At 48.8% G+C, this 20745-nt stretch overlaps 1 protein-coding gene across 2 annotated transcripts in view; it reads left to right on the top strand.

Moving 5' to 3' along the window:
* The window catches only part of EYA2 (EYA transcriptional coactivator and phosphatase 2), a 309580-nt gene extending 289139 nt beyond the window's left edge, over window positions 1-20441 (top strand). Inside the window, exons 11-16 of one of the 2 annotated variants that reach the window (XM_025400343.1) lie at window positions 208-266; window positions 3752-3912; window positions 10872-10986; window positions 11901-12022; window positions 14700-14800; window positions 19650-20441. In XM_025400343.1, the coding sequence (XP_025256128.1) occupies window positions 208-266; window positions 3752-3912; window positions 10872-10986; window positions 11901-12022; window positions 14700-14800; window positions 19650-19730 (639 nt within the window). In that variant the 3' untranslated portion in view covers window positions 19731-20441. The remainder of the gene's footprint in view (window positions 1-207; window positions 267-3751; window positions 3913-10871; window positions 10987-11900; window positions 12023-14699; window positions 14801-19649) is intronic. The other variant, XM_025400344.1, reaches the window with a different exon arrangement.
* Window positions 20442-20745: the final 304 nt, after the last annotated feature.

Here is a 20745-nt window from a genome sequence, read left to right as displayed (position 1 = left end):
CCAAACAGAAAAAGAGGATGAGATTGAACCTAAGGACATCTAACCTTGAGTGGCCAAACCCAGACTAGAACCCGAGCCTGATGACTCCCAATGCAGTGCTTATCCCAGCCCTCAGCTTATGAAGCCAGCCCTTAAAGTCTACATCAGATTAACAAGGCACGTTCTCTCTCTCTCTCTCTCTTTCTCTTCTTGTCACATTTTCCATAGGATTGTGACCAGATCCACGTTGACGACGTCTCATCAGATGACAATGGCCAAGATTTAAGGTGGGAATCTGGGGAGTCAAAAATGCCCATTGACTGATTGATTGATTATCAAGTTCTCCTTCTACTAGGAAATGGGATGGGAGAGGAGGGCTGCTTATAAGGACAAGGTGTGCCTGCCTCCAGCCAGAACTAGGACTTTTGCGTCTCAAACTCAAAAACCGCAACTGGCCGGATGTGGTGACTGACATTTGTAATCCCAGGACTCTGGGAGGCCTTAGCAGGAGGATCACTTGAGCTCAGGAGTTCAAAACCAGCCTGAGCAACATAATGAGACCCCCATCTCTACTATAATAAATAAATGAGTAAAAATTTGTTTAAAAAATCACAACCTCACCCCTCAACCCTGCAGTCTCTTGCTCATCACCTCAAATCACTAAACACTGCTCATCTATTGCTATTTTTTCCTGCTTACTGAAGTAATGCGTGCATAATAGAAAAAAATCCCACACTTAACCTGACCTCACCTCCCAAAATCACCACCATTAAGAGTCTGGTATATATTCTTCCAAGATCTGCTCAAAATGTTGAAAATACCCTTTCTTTCAGCTTCTCTCCTCCCATCGAGGGTCCGGAGATGTTACAACCAATTTTTTCTCAGTAGTCAAGCTCAGAGTATCACGTACTTCTCCTCCAGCAGTCTTCCTAAGGAGGCAGCTGCCTCTGAATATTTGATTGTATTCATTAGCATACATACACATATATTTTTTTTTTTTCTTTTTTCTTTTTTTTTTTTTGAAGCTGACTTTCACTCTTGTCACCCAGGCTGGAGTGCAGTGGTGTGATCTCGGCTCACTGCAACCTCCACCTCCCAGGCTCAAGCAATTCTCCTGACTCAGCCTCCTAAGTAGCTGGGACTACAGGCATGCACCACCACACCCAGCTAATTATTTTGTATTTTTAGTAGAGACAAGGTTTCACCATGTTGGCCAGGCTGGTCTCGAACCCCTAACCTCAAGTGATCTACCTGCCTCAGCCTCCCGAAGTTCTGAGGTTACAGTCATGAGCCACCACACCTGACCAGCATGCATATATTTTTAATATAACAATTGATACAGCCAATACTTAAAAAACACTTCTCAAATGAATAAGTGGTGTGTCTGGTTTCTAGGGAAAACACTCCCAGGACATGGCTTCCAGGAATCAGGTAACCCATTGCTCAATATGAGACAGCTTCAGGCCGGGCACAGTGGCTCACACCTGTAATCCCAGCACTTTGGGAGGCCGAGGCACACGGATCACCTGAGGTCAGGAGTTCGAGACCAGCCTGGCCAACATGGTGAAACCCCATGTCTACTAAAAATACAAAAGTTAGCCGGGCATGGTGGCGAGCACCTGTGATCCCAGCTACTCAGGAGGCTGAGGCAGGAGAATCGCTTGAACCCAGGAGTCAGAGGTTGCAGTGAGCTGAGATCGTGCCACTGCACTCCAGCCTGGGGGACAGAGCGAGACTCATCTCAAAAAAAAAAAAAAAAAGAGACAACTTCCAGAGGAATGTGGGCTGGAATGTTCCAAGCCTGCCCCTGGGAAAAGTTTATAAAAACGGAACCATAGTTAATCTGTGCTCCTCCAAAATTACCACATTGAGCTTTAGGCTCATCAGATATATTATTAGACAAAATAATGTTTTGGTTATGGGACCAGTTGTTGTAACTTTATTTAGTACCTGCTTCCAAGGTGTCTCTCCCAACTTATTGCAAAAACAGAAATCAAAGTTTCTGTTCCTGAGCCCTGTAAGTCCTTTCAAAGCCCGGCACAATCGGAAGTGATCGGCGGGCAGATGCCGGCTTCATTTTAATCAGCCATTCAGAAAATCCCTTCTGCAGTCAGGACTGGCAAGGAGCAAAGCTCCAGCCCCACCAGGACTTCTCAATTGATGGAATAAATAAACCCCAGATCAAGGTTAATTGGTCCTTTCCATGAAGTCATCGTTGGGAAGCAGTCTTCCTTTCAAGGCAATGAGCAGCATCGTTGTGTTTCTATAAAATTTCCCGTGTAGCTAGCTGGCTTGGAATTCAGAGCAATAGTCCTCTGAACCCCGTCTCATGCTGAGCTGTTTGGTACCTCACTTTGAGAATTCTCAGCCCAAGGGTGTTTTCTTCTTTAGACACCAAATTCTCCACTTATTCATTCAAGAAACATTTAGGGAGTGCCTACTATATCCTAGGTCCCAAGCATGAAATGCCTCTTGTTTTGTTTTTTTCTTTTTCAGTTAGCAGTAAGAACAGCCTTCAGAGATGCCTCGTTTTGTGCCATGCTCTATTCCAAATGCATTACATGGGATAACTCATTGCATGTGCACAGTAACCCTAGGAGAGATGAGAGAGATGGTTTTATCTTCATCCTCATTTAACAGCTGGGGAATGTGAGGCATAGAAAGATTAAGCAGTCGGCCCAAACTCACATGGCTGGTCAGCAGGGAGGGCAGGATTCAAATCCGGGCAGCCTGGCTCTGGAACCCAAGCTCTTAACAGATAGATCCCTTGTCCATCCTGGTCACTGGTTCCTGCCCTCCCCAAGGGCCTCCATCTCTTAACATCTAGACATCTCCCCATGGTAGCATCTGAGTTAATGGTCAGTGTTCACTTTTTCAAGAATAAATCCATGGCTGGGCACAGTGACTCACACCTATAATCCCAGCACTTTGGGAGCCCGAGGCGGGTGGATCACTTGAGGTCAGGAGTGCGAGATCAGCCTGGACAACATGGTGAAATCCTGTCTCTACTAAAAATACAAAAAAATTACCTGGATGTGGTGGAGGGCACCTGTAATCCCACCTACTTGGGAAGGGGAGACTGAAGCAAGAGAATCACTTGAACCTGGGAGGTGGAGGTTGCAGTGAGCCAAGATCATGCCTTTGCACTCCAACCTGGGCAACAGAGCAAGACTCCATCGCAAAATAAAAAAATAATAATAATTTTCTAAAAGTCAAAACAAGGGGCCAGGCGCGGTGGTGCATGCCTATAATCCCAGTACTTTGGGAAGCCAGGGCAGGAGGATCCCTTGAGCCCAGGAGTTCAAGACCAGCCCAGGCAACATAGAGAGACTCCATCTCTCCAAAAAATAAAAATAAGTTAGCCAACTGTGGTGGTGCACGCCTGCGGTCCCAGCTCCTCAGAAGGCTGAGTAGGAGGATCCCTTGAGCTGGGAGGTTGCGGCTGCAATGAGCTGTGATAATACCACTGCACTCCAACCTGGGCAACAGAGCAAGACCCTGTCTCAAAAAAATAAAAATTAAAAAATAAACAAAAAAAAGGCAAACGGATGTGGATCCAGTAAGAGGAAAAGACACCGCTTTTCTTGGGGAAGCTAATGAAAGCTGTGGTCCTGCTGCCCCCCAAATGTACACTCGCAGCACCCTGTGCATTTCGAGGGGCTCATGGACACCTGAAAGCCCACCCGTGGGTCCCTCAGAGCCTGCGGTCTCCCAGTGAAGGCGCCCTGCACCCCCCTGCACTAACACCGTCCCTCCCCTCCTCTCTCTGCAGCACGTACAACTTCTCCGCTGATGGCTTCCACAGTTCAGCCCCAGGAACCAACCTGTGCCTGGGCTCTGGCGTGCACGGCGGCGTGGACTGGATGAGGAAGCTGGCCTTCCGCTACCGGCGGGTGAAGGAGATGTACAATACCTACAAGAACAACGTCGGCGGTGAGTACCGTGAGCCTCGGGCCTCCGAGGAAGGGAAGCTCGTCGGGATGGATGCTGTCAATTCTGTGTCCCTGCTGTGCCAAGCGCCAGGCAGAGAGGTTCACAATCAGTACCACCCCACTTAATGCAACCCTGACGACACCCTTCGGAATACAGCACTGGTATTTTGTCACCTTCACTTTGGGGGTGGGAAAGCTGAGGGATGGAGGCTGCATCTGGTCCAAGATCCTTCAGGCCACAAATGGTGCGGAGTGGGCATGGGGGCGGAATTCTCTTACCCACAGCCAGAGGCTCTCACGGGTGGTCCTCCAAGCAGCAGCATCAGCATCACCTGGGGATATGTTGGAAATGCAGAGTCTGTGGCCCTACCTCAGGCCTAGCAAATCTGAAACTCGGGCCCAGAATCTGTGTTTTCACAGCCCTGGAATCCCCGCTTGGATTCTGAAATTCCAGAATCCCCCTTGGAATGGGGGAGGACCTGTGCCTTGAGTCTTTGCAGCTCAGATTGTTGTCCTCAGACCAACCACATCAGCATCCCCCTGGAGCTGGTTAGAAGTGCAGGGTCACCAGGAGGCAGAGTCTGCAGTGACCCGAGATTACACCACTGCACCCCAGCCTGGGCGACAAAGCGAGACCCTGTCTCAAAAAAAAAAAAAGAGAGAGAGAAGTGCAGGGTGTCAGGCCTCATCCTGGGCAACTGACTCAGAATCCGCTCTGAAAAAATTTTTTTTTATTTTTGAGACAAGGTCTTGCTATGCTGCCCAGGCTGGTCTCAAATTACTTCTGGCCTCAAGTGATCCTCCCACCTCAGCCTCCCAGGTAGCTGGGATTAGAGGCGTGCAGCACCTGCCTGGCCCAGAATCTGCATTTTTAACAAGCCCGCCAGGTGACCGTGGAGGCATTAAAGTTGAAGAAGCCCTGGAAGTCACGGGTTCTCACACTTGGCTCTCACTGGAACCACCCAAGGAGTTTCCGTTTCTGATGGTCTCGGTATTGCTGCAGCCTGGACATCAGGAGTCATAAAGATCCCTGAGTAATTCTAAGTGCAGCCAAGGAGAGACCGCCCTGGCTTCAGGTACTCGGAACGTTTGCTCATTGCCCCAAACAAGAAGTCTGAAGGCACTGGAGGCAAGGCTGGCTCAGCCGTAGTCTAGAGAATTCTGGAGTTCTCTAGAACAGAGGTTTTTAACTGGGGGTAATACTGCGCCCTCTCCAGGAGACATCTGGGAGTCTTCCTGGTTGCCACAGTGCCTGGAACCAACCACTGGCCCATAAGGGCAGGGTTTGAGTAGGTGGCTAATAGTGTCTGCAATGTACACATTGGCACCAAAAGCTTCTAGGGTCGCCCCCCTCCATTCCTAGAAAGAATAGAGTCCCGGTTCTCAAACGGGACAGAACATGTTTCCAGTCCCAGCTCTACAACTTTCTAGCTATGTGGCCTTAGGCAACGTACATACGGTCATCTTAATGAGCCTCAGTCTTTAAATCTATGAAATGAGGGCTGGGCACGGTGGCTCACACCTGTAATCCCAGCACTTTGGGAGGCCAGGGTGGGTGGATCACGAGGTCAGCAGTTCGAGACCAGCCTGAACAACATGGTGAAACCCCGTCTCTACTAAAAATACAAAGAAATTAGCTGGGTGTGGTGGCAGGCACCTGTAATCCCAGCTACTTGGGAGGCTGAGGCAGGAGAATCGCTTGAAACCAAAAGGCGGAGGTTGCACTCTAGCCTGGGCAACAAGAGCAAAACTCCATCTCAGAAAATAAATAAATAAATCTATGAAACGGAGAATACAAATACTTCTGCTTTCCTGGATTATTGAGAGATTTATTGTGAATGCATACAAAAGGCATGACTCCATGCCTGGTACACAGCAGGCACTCAGTAAATGGTGGTATTTGTCATGAGTTGCTCTCAGTTTTGCTTGGGAGCCTTGGGTTCCTCTGTGTCTTCCCCTGTCCCTGGTAGCTTTCCCATCCATTCTTTGGGACAGACTTCCTGTCGTGCTCGTGGCTGTGGTGCTAATGCAGACCATGTGCTAAGTGCAGTCCTGGCAGTAGCTAATGTTTATGGAGCACTCACTCTGCCAGTGTTGCCACCGTTTTCATGGAATAGCTCCTTTACTCTTCACAGCATCCCTGTAAGGTAAATGGTTTTATCAGCGGTGTTGCTCAAAAGCAGAAACTGAGATTACAGAGGTTAAGTAACCTGCCCAGCGTCACACAGCCCAGGCAGAAGAGCCACAGTGGAGTCCCAGGCTGGACGACTCCACCACCTCTGCCCTTCAGGGCCACACTTGGTGGCCTCTCAGATGTGAGTGTGTTGATTGCAGGAGTGAAGGAGCAAGCTCTGGTCAAGTCCCAACCTTTGTACCCAGCCCTGCACGGAGGGAGGAGGGGAGCAGGAGGGCTCACTTAGGGGAGACAGGGATGGGGTTGGCCAACAGAGAGCATCTGCTCCCCATCCAGGTTAAGGCCCAGGAAATGCCAGGGCTTTGTCAGGCTGCTCTACTCACCCATAGCTGAGAGGAGAGCACCCGAGGCATCAGACGGTGAGGAGGCCACAGCCAGCGGCATGCCAGTCCCCCTCACTATCCCAGCTGTTCCTGCATCACAGAACGAGCCAGGTGCATGGCCGTGGCTTCCAGTCCAGAGATCACCACAGATCCCCGCGATTCCAGGTGTTTTTAGAAGGTGTGCTCGGAAGAAAGACACCTGCAAAATACAGGATGGAGAAAATAGTTAGTAAATCACCATCTAGGAGGCAGGGGTTGGAATCAGGGGCCTTGGCCTGATGTCATTCCTCCCTCTACCGCTTCCCATGTAGCTCTGAGCAGGTTATTTGACCTCCCTGTGCCTCAGTTTCCTCCTCGTGTATAAACTGGGGCCAGTGATGCTGCCCAGCGTCAGTGGTAGGTGGCTAATAGTGTCTGCAATATACACAGTGCACACAAGGATTCATGCCAGGATGTTGTGAATTCGCACAGGAAAGGTGCTCAGAACGGCTCTGACACACATACGCTCTCCTTAAGTGGCACCGTTGTTATCTGGGGAAGGTGGGAAGGAGGCCAAGCCTGGAGGAAAACACCGAGGAAGCAGCTTGAAGCACACTTCCCAGCGGGGAGCAAAGTAGGGGTGGTTGGGCAGCTGGTTACACAAGACAGCACGTCAGGAAGCCCTTTGTCAACTGAAAGTGCTGAGCCTTGTAAGTTTGTATTGTCACTGAGGGTTCCAGCTAAGGGTCTGTGGGGAAGGTGCAGAGAGAGAGGAAAACCAGAGGCCCTGTGTTCTCCTAGAGTTGATAGACTAATGAGAAGATGGGACATGTAGCAGTAAGAAGATCCATTCATTCTTCATTCATTCACCCATGTGTCCATCGTCAAAGGCCTAGGTTGTGGATTCAACGGTGAACAAAAGAAACAAGATCCCTGTTTTCAAAGAGTTTAATATTCAATGGGTGGAGGAAACAGACCATGAGTAAGTGAGCAAATCACTTAAATTCTTTTTTTTTTTTTTTTTTTTTTTTTTTTTTGAGATGGAGTGTTACTCTGTCACCCAGGCTGGAGTACAGTGGTGCAATCTCGGCTCACTGCAACCTCCACCTGCCGGGTTCAAGTGACTCTCCTGCCTCAGCCTCCCGACTAGCTGAGAATACAGGCACATGCCACCATGCCCGGCTAATTTTTGTATTTTTAATAGAGATGGGGTTTCACCATGTTGGCCAGGCTGGTCTCGAACTCCTGAGCTCAGGTGATCCACCCGCCTCAGCCTCCCAAAGTACTGGGATTACAGGTGTGAGCCACCACACCCGGCTTTAAATTCTTAATTCAGTCATTTCAGAGAATGATCACAGCTATAGAAGAAACAGAGGAATATGGTAGAGAGCCCAGCGTGGGCAGTGGTGGCCAGGGGATACTTGGAATAGTGGACCTAGAGTCCATCTCTCAGGAAGGGATATTTAAACTCAGTATTCTAAATATTCTAGATGAGAGTCTAATAATGATAACCAAATGCCCAGAGCTGGGGGATGACCAGTACAAGGAAAGAGTCAATCAGTTCAGCTATATTCAACTGCGTAAATAAAAGAACAACCAACCAAAAAATAACACAAAAAACAATGGCTTAAACCAGATAGAAATATATTCTTTTTTCTTATATACAAGAGCTGTACGCATTCCAAAGCTGGCTGAGTACTCTACAGTGTTAGGAGCCCAGGATTTCAGGATCCTTCTATCTTTTTATTTTTTATTTTTTATTTATTTATTTTATTTTATTTTTTTTTTTTGAGGCGGAGTCTCGCTCTGTCACCTAGGCTGGAATGCAGTGGCACAATCTCAGCTCACTGCAACCTCCGCCTCCCGAGTTCAAGCGATTCTCCTGCCTCAGCCTCCCGAGTAGCTGGGACTACAGGTGCCCACCACCTCACCTGGCTAATTTTTGTATTTTTAGTAGAGACGGCGTTTCACCATGTTGGCCAGGCTGGTCTCGAACTCCTGATCTCAGATGATCTGTCTGCCTCGGGCTCCCAAAGTGCTGGGATTACAGGTGTGAGCCACCCCGCCTGGCCCCTTCTATCTTTGAATTTATTTATGTATTGAGACTGGGTCTCACTCTGTTTCTCAGGCTGGAGTGCAGTGGCATGATCTCAGCTCACTGCACCCTCGACTTCCTAGGCTCCAGTGATCCTCCCACCTCAGCCTCCGGAATAGCTGGGACCACAGGCACATGCCACCATGCCTGGCTAATTTTTAAATTATTTGTAGAGACAGGGCCTTCCTATCTTGCCCAGGCTGGTCTCAAACCCCTGGCTCAAGTGATCTTCCCACCTCAGCCTCCAGAAGTGCTGGGGTTACAGGCATGAACCACCTCACCCAGCCAAAATCAGGATTCTTATTACTAATGAGAAGATCCTTTTGTATTTATATTTTTACTAATTACAAGTGAAAAAATAGATAGTGGATGGCAACTAACAGTGTCTACCACAAACAGCAAATGAAAAGTCTCTTAGACCAAAGGAGTTTGACACTTTTCAGAAAGATAAAGAAGGCCAGCATAGCTGGAGTGGGGGACATGTAGTCCGGGACAGGATGAGAGAGCTGGTGGTGTCCAGATTACATAGGGCCCAGTTTGGACACTGGGGTCTTCTATGTAGAGAAGACGATGTCTCCATAGCACAGGCAGCATTTTGTCCTAATTAATTCTTCCTTCAGCAAATACTGATTGAGCACCAAGCACGGGCCAGCCCCTGCTACAGAAACTGCTGCTATGGTGGCAAACAAGACCGACTCAGTCCCTGCCCTCTGCCCTAGAGTGAATAGCCTAGCGGCCAAGGCAGATGCCAAACACATTGTCACACAGATACACTTAAAATTAGAGTTGTGAGAAGTGTTGTGAAGAAGAGCTACAGGGTGTTGGGAGAATATAAACTAGAGGGACCTGACCCAGCCTGGAGAGATCAGGTTAGACCTTCCAGAACAAACAACATTTAAGATGAGGCCTTAAGGCAGGATGCAGAGGTTCACACCTGTAATTCCAGCACTTTGGGAGGCCAAGGCAGGATTGCTTGAGGCCAGGAGTTCAAGACCAGTTTGGGCCACATAGCAAGACCCCACCTCTATGAAAAATACAAAAATTAGCTGGACATGGTGACAGGCATCTGTAGTTCCAGCTACTCGGGAGGCTAAGGTGGAAGGATTGCAGGATTGTTTGAGCCTAGGAGACTGAGACTGCAGTGAGCTGTGATCACACCACTGAACTCCAGCCTGGGTGACAGAGCAAGACCTTGTCTCAAAAAAAAAAAAAAAAAAAGATGCGGCCCAAATGCAGAGTGTGAAGGATTTAGCCAAGCAAAAGCAGAAGATGAGGTCAGAAGAGTGGTCCAGGTTCTGAAAAGAGATGTGCAAAGGTCCTGGGGCAGGAGTCCACTTGGCGTTTTGGGGAACAAGCAGGAGGCCTCCAGGCTGGAATGGAAAGACAGCAGCAGGAGATGAAACTCAGTAGGGACAGGATCATGTTGCTGGGGGTTTTGAACTTTATCTTAAAGCTACTGAAGGCTGAGAGAACGGCAGGTTGAGAAATACCCACAGGGTGGCTCTGGAAGCCAGCTGCCTGGGTGCTGGACCTGTGTCCATTATTTTCTCCCTATGGTGAGCAAGTCAGTCAACATCACAAAGCCTGTTTCTTTACCTCAAAATACAAAAATAAAAATGGTGTCCACCTATAGTGTCATTGTGAGAATGAAATAAATCATGTTAAAAGCAGAACCCGGCACATAATAAGCACTCAAAAGTGTTCATCTTTTTTTTATGTTATTAATCCCCTGTCTCTACCATAACAATATAAGCTCTACAATCTGCATATTTTTGTTCATATCTGTATATTCAGTGCCTATTACAATATCAAGCACCTAGAAGGCACTCCTGAATTTTTTGTTGGATGGGTGGATGGATGGATAGGTGGGTGGGTGGATGGGTGGGTAGATTGATGGGTGGGTGGGTGGGTGGATGGATGGATGGATATTGGGTGGATGGATGGGTGGATAGGTGGGTAGGTAGATGGATGGGTGGATAGGTGGGTGGATGTATGGATGGGTGGATGGATGGATGGATGGATGGATGGATGGATGGATGGATGGATGGATAGATGGATATTGGGTGGATGGATGGATGGGTGGATGGAAAGATATTGGGTGAATGGATGGGTGGATAGGTGGGTGGGTGGGTGGATGGATGGATGGATGGATGGGTGGATGGGTGGATGGGTGGATCAGTCAGTAGATGGATTAATCTATCAATCTATTGATCTCAGGATAATATTAAGAGAAGCCACTGGATTGAAGTTTACTTTGGATATCATCTGATTTTAACCTTCAGGGTACAGTAGCTAGATTCCTGTTCCCTACCTTTGTCCCCCAGATCTTTCTAGTATGATGACTACATCTTTATTTCCTTTGTCCACAGGATTGATAGGTGCTCCCAAAAGGGAGACCTGGCTACAGCTCCGAGCCGAGCTGGAAGCTCTCACAGACCTCTGGCTGACCCATTCCCTGAAGGCACTAAACCTCATCAACTCCCGGCAAGTGGCAGCCCCTGTTTTCCTCTGTGCCACTGAACTTTCTTGCAGTAAACAGTGGTGGCTCCTGCATGTCCACACTTAGGAGAATTGGACTCCTCAAATTCTCACTTGCACACTTTCCAATTTTTTTTTTTGAGACAGAGTCTCACTCTGTCGCCCAGGCTGGAGTGCAGTGGCGTGATCTCGGCTCACCACAACCTCTCCCTCCCAGGTTCAAGCAATTCTGCCTCAGCCTCCTGAGTAGCTGGGATTGCAGGCGTGTGCCACCACACCTAGCTAATTTTTGTATTTTTAGTAGAGATGGGGTTTCACCATGTTGATCAGGCTTGTCTTGAACTCCTGAGCTCAGGTGATCCACCCGCCTCGGCCTCCCAAAGTGCTGGGATTGCAGGCATGAGCCACCATGCCCGGCCCAAATATTTAATAAAGCTTAAGTGCACAAGGCTCAGTGGATACCTTGGAGCATAGCTGAGCTAGTAGCTGCAGAGACTTTTCAGGGCCCAACAGGTTTCCAGGTTTCTGAATTCTCCCAAAAGATGAGAACTGGCATTCAGGCTCCAGCTTACTCCAGTCCTCACCTCTCCCTATTGGCCTACACTTTTTCCATATCTCTCATTTACATTACCTGCAACTATTTAAATGTATGGCCCTTGCAATAAACATTTGCTTTTTATATAAAAAAAGTATTCACCCCATACTACTATTCCCCCCATACTGCATTTCACCATGTCAGGCAGCTTCAGGCTTATAAGAGAGGAACAGCCTGAGAATCCTCGGGCCCTAACATGCCTGAAGATGACAGCCACAGCCTCCAAACCTATCGGATTTCCTGCCAACTACAGGCTCATGCAGCAGGAGGAGGCCTGGCCTTGTGGTCCCTCTGAGTTCTGATCCACAATCTCCTTTGTCCTTAGGCCCAACTGTGTCAATGTGCTGGTCACCACCACTCAACTAATTCCTGCCCTGGCCAAAGTCCTGCTATATGGCCTGGGGTCTGTGTTTCCTATTGAGAACATCTACAGTGCAACCAAGACAGGTAGGGAGAAGCCACACCTCGGGGGTGATACAGGGATGGAGGGTAGGGTTAGCTTTCCATCCTGGGAATGGGATGTTTAAGGAACATGACACTGGGGAAATGGATGGAATTAGCCTATGGCCATGACTCAGATCCCCAAAACAGCCCCCACAGACCACATGCCTTAACTTCTGCTTCTAAAGAAATTGGTTAGGACCACAGTTTTCCAAAGTGTCTGTATGAGTTCAGATACAGGCAAAGCTGCTGTAACAAACACACCCCAAATGCAAGGGCTCGCAAAAGAGTCAAAGCTGTTTTCTCCCTAGTAGAACAGACAGAAGTGAGTGATCCAGGCTGGTGGGGTGACCCTGTCCTCAAAGATATCCAGAAACCCAGGTCTCTCCCGTTTTATTTTTCCACCATTCCTTACGGTTTTATTCTCATGTATGGGGTCAAATCAGAGTCCTAGCCTGTCGTCATTCTAGTGGGTCTGATATTTGAAGGCCAAGTTCAGAAGGCTATGCACATTACGTTCTGCTCACTTCCTGTTAGCCCCAGCTTAGTCATGTGGCCACAGGTAGCTGCCAAGGAAGCTGGGAAATGTAGTCCATAGCTGAGTGACTCGTACTGTCACTCAGTCTGGAATGCAGTGGTGAGATCATAGCTCACTACAGCCTTCAACTCCCAGCCTCAAGCAATCCTCCCACCTTAGCCCCCCAAAGTACTGGGACTACAGGCATGAGCCACCGTGCCAAAATATCTTTAATTAGAAACTTTTTCCATTGTTTTTTCTCTAGAGCAAAAAAAAAAAATGACTTACAGTACTTTGGCAGCATTTTCTTGAAACAATTTTGGTTTTACTGAAGTTCTAGGGCCAAACATTATGTAAAAGTGCCTTTTGATTTTAAAATTATAGTAATAAGGGCCAAAATGGTTGTTGAATATTTTTCAACAAGATCCTGTCTTTTCATTTTTCCCATTTTTCCTGCATATGTCAAGTACTTTTGCAGGTTTATTTCGAATCTCTTTTTTAAATTTTAATTGTGGTTAAAATTAAATAATATAAAATTTTCACCATCTTAACCCTTTTTCTTTTTTTTAAGATGGAGTTTCTCTCTTGTTGCCCAGGCTGGAGGGCAATGGTGCAATCTCGGCTCACCACAACCTCTGCCTCCTGGGTTCAAGCGGTTCTCCTGCCTCAGCCTCCTGAGTAGCTGGGATTACAGGTGCGCACCACCACACCCAGCTAATTTTGTATTTTTAGTAGAGATGGGGTTTCACCATGTTGGCCAAGCTAGTCTCAAACTGCTGACCTCAGGTGATCCATCTGCCTCGGCCTCCCAAAGCGCTGGGATTACAGGCATGAGCCACTGCACCTGCCCATGCACTATACACTTAAAAATGGTTAAGGTGGGCCGGGCACGGTGGCTCACGCCTGTAATCCCAGCACTTTGGGAGGCCAAGACGGGCAGATCACGAGGTCAGGAGATCGAGACCATCCTGGCTAACATGGTGCAACCCTGTCTCTACTAAAAATACAAAACAAAATAATTAGCCAGGCATAGTGGCGGGCACCTGTAGTCCCAGCTACTCAGGAGGCTGAGACAGGAGAACAGCATGAACCCGGGAGGCAGAGCTTGCAGTGAGCCAAGATCACGCCACTGCACTCCAGCCTGGGTAACACAGAGAGACTCTGTCTCAAAAAAAAAAAAAAATGGTTAAGATGGCCAGGCGCGATGGCTCACGCCTATAATCCCAGCACTTTGGGAGGCCAAGGCAGGAGGACTGCCTGAGGTCAGGCAGTTCAAGACCAGCCTGACCAACATGGTGAAACCTCATCTCTACTAAAAATAAAAAAATTAGCAGGGCGTGGTGGTGGGTACCTGTAATCCCAGGTACTCGGAAGGCTGAGGCAGGAGAGTCGCTTGAACCCGGGAGGCAGAGGTTGCAGTGAGCCGAGACTGGGCCATTGTACTCCAGCCTGGGCAACAAGAGGGAGACTCCATCTCAAAAATAAAATAAAAATTAAAAAACGGTTAACCTGGCTGGGTGCAGCGGCTCACGCCTGTAATCCCAGCACTTTGAGAGGCTGAGGCGGGCAGATCACTTGAGGCCAGGAGTTCGAGACCAGCCTGGCTAACATGGTGAAACCCTATCTCTACTAAAAAATACAGAAATTAGCTAGGTGTGATGATGCGTGCCTGTAATCCCAGCTACTCAGGAGGCTGAGGCAGGAGAATCGCTTGAACCCAGGAGGTGGAAGTTGCAGTGAGCTGAGATGGCGCCACTGCACTCCAGCCTGGGTGACAGAGCAAGACAGTGTCTCAAACCAAAACAAAGCAAAACAAAAAACAGTCTCCAGCGCAGCGGTATCAAGTGCATTCAGATGGTTGTGCGTCCATGGCCACTTCTACATCGGACAGCTGCAGAGACTCCAGAGCCTGCTCTAAGCCCTGCACTGCCTCCTCCTGCTGTGTTGTCCTGGGCAAGCTACTGACCCTCACTGTGTTTCCGGCTGTCATCGTCCTTCACGGGGGGACGACAACAGTGCTGACCTCAGAAGTTTGCTCAAGAACGAAATGATGAATACCGGGCCTTTGGGAGCACAGCTGCAGGCACCGAGCTCTTAATGAGCGGGTATTGGCTGCAGTCTGGGTCCTCACAGAGCGTTTTTTCTTCCCTTCCTGTGTGCTTGCAGGGAAGGAGAGCTGCTTCGAGAGGATAATGCAGAGATTCGGCAGAAAAGCTGTCTACGTGGTGATCGGTGATGGTGTGGAAGAGGAGCAAGGAGCAAAAAAGGTACTTCTTCCGCCTCTCCAACTGCGTTTTCCTGCTCTTATGAGCACCCCTCGTGGCCTTACCAGGGCTCCTTCCAAGATTTCCACCACTCCCCGTGGCTGGCTGGGTCCTCCTTCCCAGGCTCCTTGCTTGCCGGTCCATTCCATTTGCAAATCGCAGAAGCATCCTGAGTAATTTCCTTCTACAAATCCCCCTCTCTGCCTCTGGCTGCCGCCCCTGGTAGCCCTGGATTGTTTCTGGGACAACTGTTCGGGAGCCTAGAGACGTTCCGACGGGGCAGGCTGGTGGGGGGCCAGTGCACATGTGTGTGTTTTATTTAATACTTACTGATCATATGTTCCAGGAACCCTTCCCAGTTAATAAAGACAGCATTAAGCTAATGAAAAAGAAAATCCTGCATTTGTGATCTTGGGCCCATGAGGAGAGGGCGGGGGGTTCTGGTGGCCACATCTCTGTTCTTGGAAAAGAAACAGCTGCCAAAGTCCTGGGTCTGGACCTGTCAACAGTGCCCCAGAGAGGCTGCCACCCCCCACCCAGAGGCCTGGGAAGTGGATTGTTAATGTCAGAGAGCTTAATTAGGGGGACCTGGTTTCCCCCATCTCTGCCTGGCAGCAAATCCCAAGGAAATGCAAAAATGTTTAGGGTCTCAGCAGATGAAACCCAGAAGAAGAGGGAAGCCCTGGGGTCCTGGGAGAGGGCCTCGGGAGAGAGGGGCTTAGAAGGCTTTGCAGGCACTGTTCCCTCCACCTGGAAAGCTCCTCCGCTTTCCTGGAAGATACAGTCTCTATTGTCAGCCGCCATGAGCCCCGCTGAGAAATGAGCTCTTTCTGAGAGAGAAGGGGAGAGGGATCTTGAGGGCAGCTGCCAGGGTCAGTCACACTGGTGTGTGGCCAGGCTGTGGGCTGGCATCTGGAGGTGCTGGCCTAACCCCATGCCCTTCACCACCATAACTTTATTGCTAACATCACCATTGTGTTCAGTCCTCCAAAAACTCCTACAAAGTGGGTATCGTTGCATCCCTTTTTTTTTTTTTTCTTTTTTTTTTTTTTTTAGAGATAGTGTCTCACTCTGGCACCTAGGCTGGAGTGCAGTGGCACAATCTCAGCTTACTGCAGCCTCTACCTACGGGACTCAAGCGATCCTCCCACCTCCGCCTCTAAGTAGCTGGGATTACGGACAGGCACCACCATACCTGGCTAATTTTTTTTTTTTTTTTTTTTTTTTTTTTTTGGTAGAGATGGGGTTTTGCCATGTTGCCTGGGCTGGCCTCAAACTCCTGGACTCAAACAATCTGTCCACCTCGGCCTTCCAGAAAGCTAGGATTATAGGCGTGTGCCCGGCCACACCCCATTTTATAGATGACAGAGTTTGACACTCAGAGAGGTTAATTTGCCTAAGGTCACACATCTGGCACATGCAAACCTGCCTGTGTCATGCTCCAAACGCCTGGCAGGGAGGAGACGGACTTACAGTTTCAAACACAGTTGGTTTTCACCCCTGAGCTAGTCAGACAAGAGTAGAGTCCGCCAAAGAAGACTGGGTACACACCCGCCACACACAGAGCTCTCGTGAAAGTCCCAGTGTCTGAGGCAGAAGCCCTAGAACGTTAGTGAGAAACGCTGTCCACCAGCCACTCTCTCAGCCTGACACGTGGAAGTCATTAGCCCAGGCCACCGGATACCTGAGCGGTGTGAAATATGGCTGCAGGACCAGAGGCTTCGCCTGTTTCTGCTGACAGTGTTGTTAATATCTCCATTTTAGTGGGTCACTTGTCTCCGCCTCTCCACGAGTGATGAATCCACTGGCATGTGGAGTCTTTAAGCCTGGGGTAAAGGCAGCTGGAACATTCTCTTTCTTCCACCTTTGCTCATTCTCTCCCAGAAAAATGAATCACACTTTTTTTTTTTTTTTTTTGAGACAGAGTCTCGCTCTGTCGCCCAGGCTGGAGTGCAGTAGCGTGATCTCGGCACACTGCAACCTCTGCCTCCCGGGTTCAAGCGATTCGCGTGCCTCAGCCTCCTGAGTAACTGGGATTATAGGCATGAGCCACCACATCTGGCTAATTTTTTGTAATTTTAGTGAAGACGGGGTTTTGCCATGTTGGCCAGGCTGGTCTCGAACTCCTGACCTCAGGTGTTCCGCCCACCTCAGCCTCCCAAAGTACTGGGATTACAGGTGTGAGCCACCACACCCAGCCAAAATTACACTCTTTAAATAGGGCAGGATTGGCCAGGTGACAACCAGAATCTATCTTTGTAAAGAAAGGAAGGCTTGGCCAGGATGAGGGCAGGGTGGGAATGCTAGGGCAGTGAGAAGGTGCTGAAGAGATGAGAGCTGCTCCCATAGGAGATGGTTTTCTGCTTCCCTTGAGTTGGGAATTATTTAGAAACTACAGAACAAAGAGAAAAGGATACATTCAGAGCACTTTGCTTGAGAAACTTACCTTTTTAAACCCTCCCTCTCTTCCTCTTTTCATTCCTTCTACAAATATTTCTTGAGCACCTACTATGTGCCAAGAGCCATGCAGTGCAGCAATGAGCATTGCATTCCAAGCTCAACCTTCCTGCGGCCTTTGCACTTGCTGTGTCTTCTACCTGCCCCCACGTTCCCCCACATCTTTGCCAGGGCCTGCTTAAATGACACTGCCTGGAGAGGCCTTTCCTGACCCAGCTCTCAAAAGTAGACAGACATCGCTGCTTTCTACCCTATCTCTCGTTCTGTTTCCTTCACAGCACTTGCCAGGAGATGAACTTATCTTGTTTATTTCTTAACTGTGGGTTTATCTGAGTCTCCAGTGAATGCCCCATAAGTGTTTGTGACCTGTGAGAACACCCCACTGGGGTCTGCCCCTTGCACCTTTATATGTCTTCCTTTGCTCGCCCAGGGATGCTCAACCTGGGATGCCCTTCCCTTCAGTGACCTGCTGACTACGAAGCACTCATTCTTTTTTTATTTTTTATTTTTTTGAGTTGAAGTTTCACTCTTGTTGCCCAGGATGGAGTGCAATGGCGCGATCTCAGCTCACTGCAACCTCCGCCTCCGGGGTTCAAGCTATTCTCCTGCCCCAGCCTCCCAAGTAGCTGGGATTACAAGTGCCCACCACCACACCCAGCTAATTTTTGGTATTTTTAGTAGAGACAGGTTTCACCATGTTGGCCAGGCTGGTCTCAAACTCCTGACCTCAGGTGATCCACCCACCTTGGCCTCCCAAAGTCCTGGGATTACAGGTGTGAGTCAGCGCGCCTGGCTTCCTCCTTCATTCTTCAAGGTCTGGGTCTCATGCGCCTCTTCTCCCCTGAGACATCCCCACCCCATTCACTTCTACCAAAAAAGAGACTGCTTCCTCTGGCTGGCTCCCATGACATTTTATTTACACCTGCCTTAATGATTTCTTTACATTCTTCCTAAGGTAGTCTTATCCTTTAAACTACTGAGAAACCCCAGCATTCTTTCCTCCATATACATGCACATATATATATATATATATATATATATATATACACACACACACACACACAATTTGTCCTGCATCCTTCCTTTTTCCTATTTATCTAGATATGTCCCTGGCTACCCAGGAGGCTGAGTCAGGAAGATCAGCTGAGCCCAAAAGCTCAAGGCTGCAGTGAGCCATGATCTGCATTGCAGCGTGGACAACAAACCGAGACTCCATCTCTAAAATTAAAAAAAAATTAATGAAACGAAATTCAGCTGGGCACGATGGCTCATGCCTGTAATCCCAACACTTTGGGAGGCTGAGGTGGGTGGATCGCTTGAGCCCAGTAGTTTGAGACCAGCCTGGGCACCATGGTGAAACCCTATCTCTACAAAAAATACAAAAATCAACCAGATGTGGTGGCATGCATCTGTAGTCCCAGCCACCTGGGAGGCTGAGGTAGGAGGATCGCTTGAGCCCAGTAGTACTTGAGCCCAGTAGTTTGAGACCAGCCTGGGCACCATGGTGAAACCCTATCTCTACAAAAAATACAAAAATCAGCCAGATGTGGTGGCATGCATCTGTAGTCCCAGCTACCTGGGAGGCTGAGGTAGGAGGATCACTTGAGCCTGGGAGGTTGAGGCTACAGTGAGCAGAGATCATGTCACTGCACTCTAGCCTGGGCAACAGAGGGATACCCTGTCTCAAAAAAAAGAAAAAAACAAAAAAAACTCCACATCCTGACAATAACTTGAAGCAAGTACCACCTGCTGCAAAGAAAAGGAAAAGGTAAAAACAAAAGCTATGAAGAAAACAGATTAGTGTCATCCTGACCTGGCTATAGCTACAGGAGCCTGCTCAAGACCCTCCAAGACCAGCTCTGTTTGTTCACAGTGGAGATTGACAAATGTTGGGGAGGGGTTCCAGCACCGAGCTGTGACTTTCTTCTTGAAGTAACAGGATTCAGAGCACTGCAGCCTCCAATTCCTGGCCTCAAGCAATCCTCCCGCCTCAGCCTCCCAAAGTGCTGGGATTACAAGCATGGGCCACAGTGCCCAGGCAAGAACAGATTTTTAAAAAGGAATCGCTTTCCCACTGTACAATTTAACACCATGTCAGTGTACCGCCTAAGACCACGATAGTACCAACGGAGGCAAGAGGGTCCAACAGTGAACACGCTGGGCAGTGCTGGATGAGCCCGTCAGAGCAGGCCCTGAGTGAATAGAAATGGTCGACCATACTGGTGGGTACTGGCTGGATGTGGGTCTGCCAGCAACGTCAAGTGCCTCATAGTTTGGGAAGTCCCCACGTGCTAGACTTAACTGGGTTGACTTCTCACATGCCATCTAACCATGGGCGTGGGATCCAGGGACGGGGGCAGGGGCGTAACCTTGTGGCTGCTGTTCTGTGTTTCAGCACAATATGCCTTTCTGGCGGATATCCTGCCACGCGGACCTGGAGGCACTGAGGCACGCCCTGGAGCTGGAGTATTTATAGCAGGATCAGCAGCATCTCCACCTACCATCTCACCCTCAGACCCCCTCGCCTTCCCCACCTCCCCACCGAGAACTCCAGAGACCCAGATGCAGGACACCAGGCAGGGGCCCCACAGCCAAGACGTTGTGTCCGGTGACCATCTCAGAAGCCGTCCATCAGTCCAAATGAGGGTTCCGAGAAGCAAAGTACCCAACTTTGGCTTCGGAGTATTTGACTTTGGGGCAAAGGGCTGGCTCGGAGCCTAGACTCTTCTGTAAGACTCACAGAACAAAAGCAAGGAATTGACGACTTGGGGGAGGCCTGGTGATGAGGAGGGGGCGGGTTTGTCTTGTCTTCTTTTTAATTTATGGACTAGTCTCATTACTCCGGAATTATGCTCTTGTACCTGTGTGGCTGGGTTTCTTAGTCATTGGTTTGGTTTGGTTTTTTGAACTGGCATGTGGGGTGGTTCACAGTTCTAATGTAAGCACTCTCTTCTCCAAGTTGTGCTTTGTGGGGACAATCATTCTTTGAACATTAGAGAGGGAGGCAGTTTGAGCTGCTGAAAAGACTGTTGCTTAGTTTTGTTTTTAAAGACCCTACTTGACGTCATGTGGACAGTGCACGTGCCTTACGCTGCGTCTTGTTTTCTAGGAAGAGGGGGATGCTGGGAAGGAATGGGTGCTTTGTGATGGATAAAAGGCATTAAATAAACCACGTTTACATTTTGAAGTGGGGGTAGGATGTGGTTACTTTATTACCACTCGAGGCTTCCAAATGTGTTGGCCTTTTTAAGGACTTTATCAGTTGCAAAGAATAAAATCCAACTCACACTGGCTTAAGCCAAGAAAAGTGGAGTAGGGGGAGGGAGGATGGAGAAGAGGGAGAAAAAAAAAGGAGGGAGGGAAGGAGGGAGGGAGGGGAAGAAAGACAAAGGGACAAGTGTCTCCAGGAACTTTAGGTGGTATCTGTCTAGATCCAAGTGATCAAGTGAATTTCTCTCATGTGGCCTGAATTCTCAGGCAGGCTCTTCCCT

Source organism: Theropithecus gelada, chromosome 10 (assembly GCF_003255815.1).
Source record: "Theropithecus gelada isolate Dixy chromosome 10, Tgel_1.0, whole genome shotgun sequence".
Classification (NCBI taxonomy): domain Eukaryota; kingdom Metazoa; phylum Chordata; class Mammalia; order Primates; family Cercopithecidae; genus Theropithecus; species Theropithecus gelada.
This window is presented reverse-complemented; position numbering and strand designations above follow the sequence as displayed.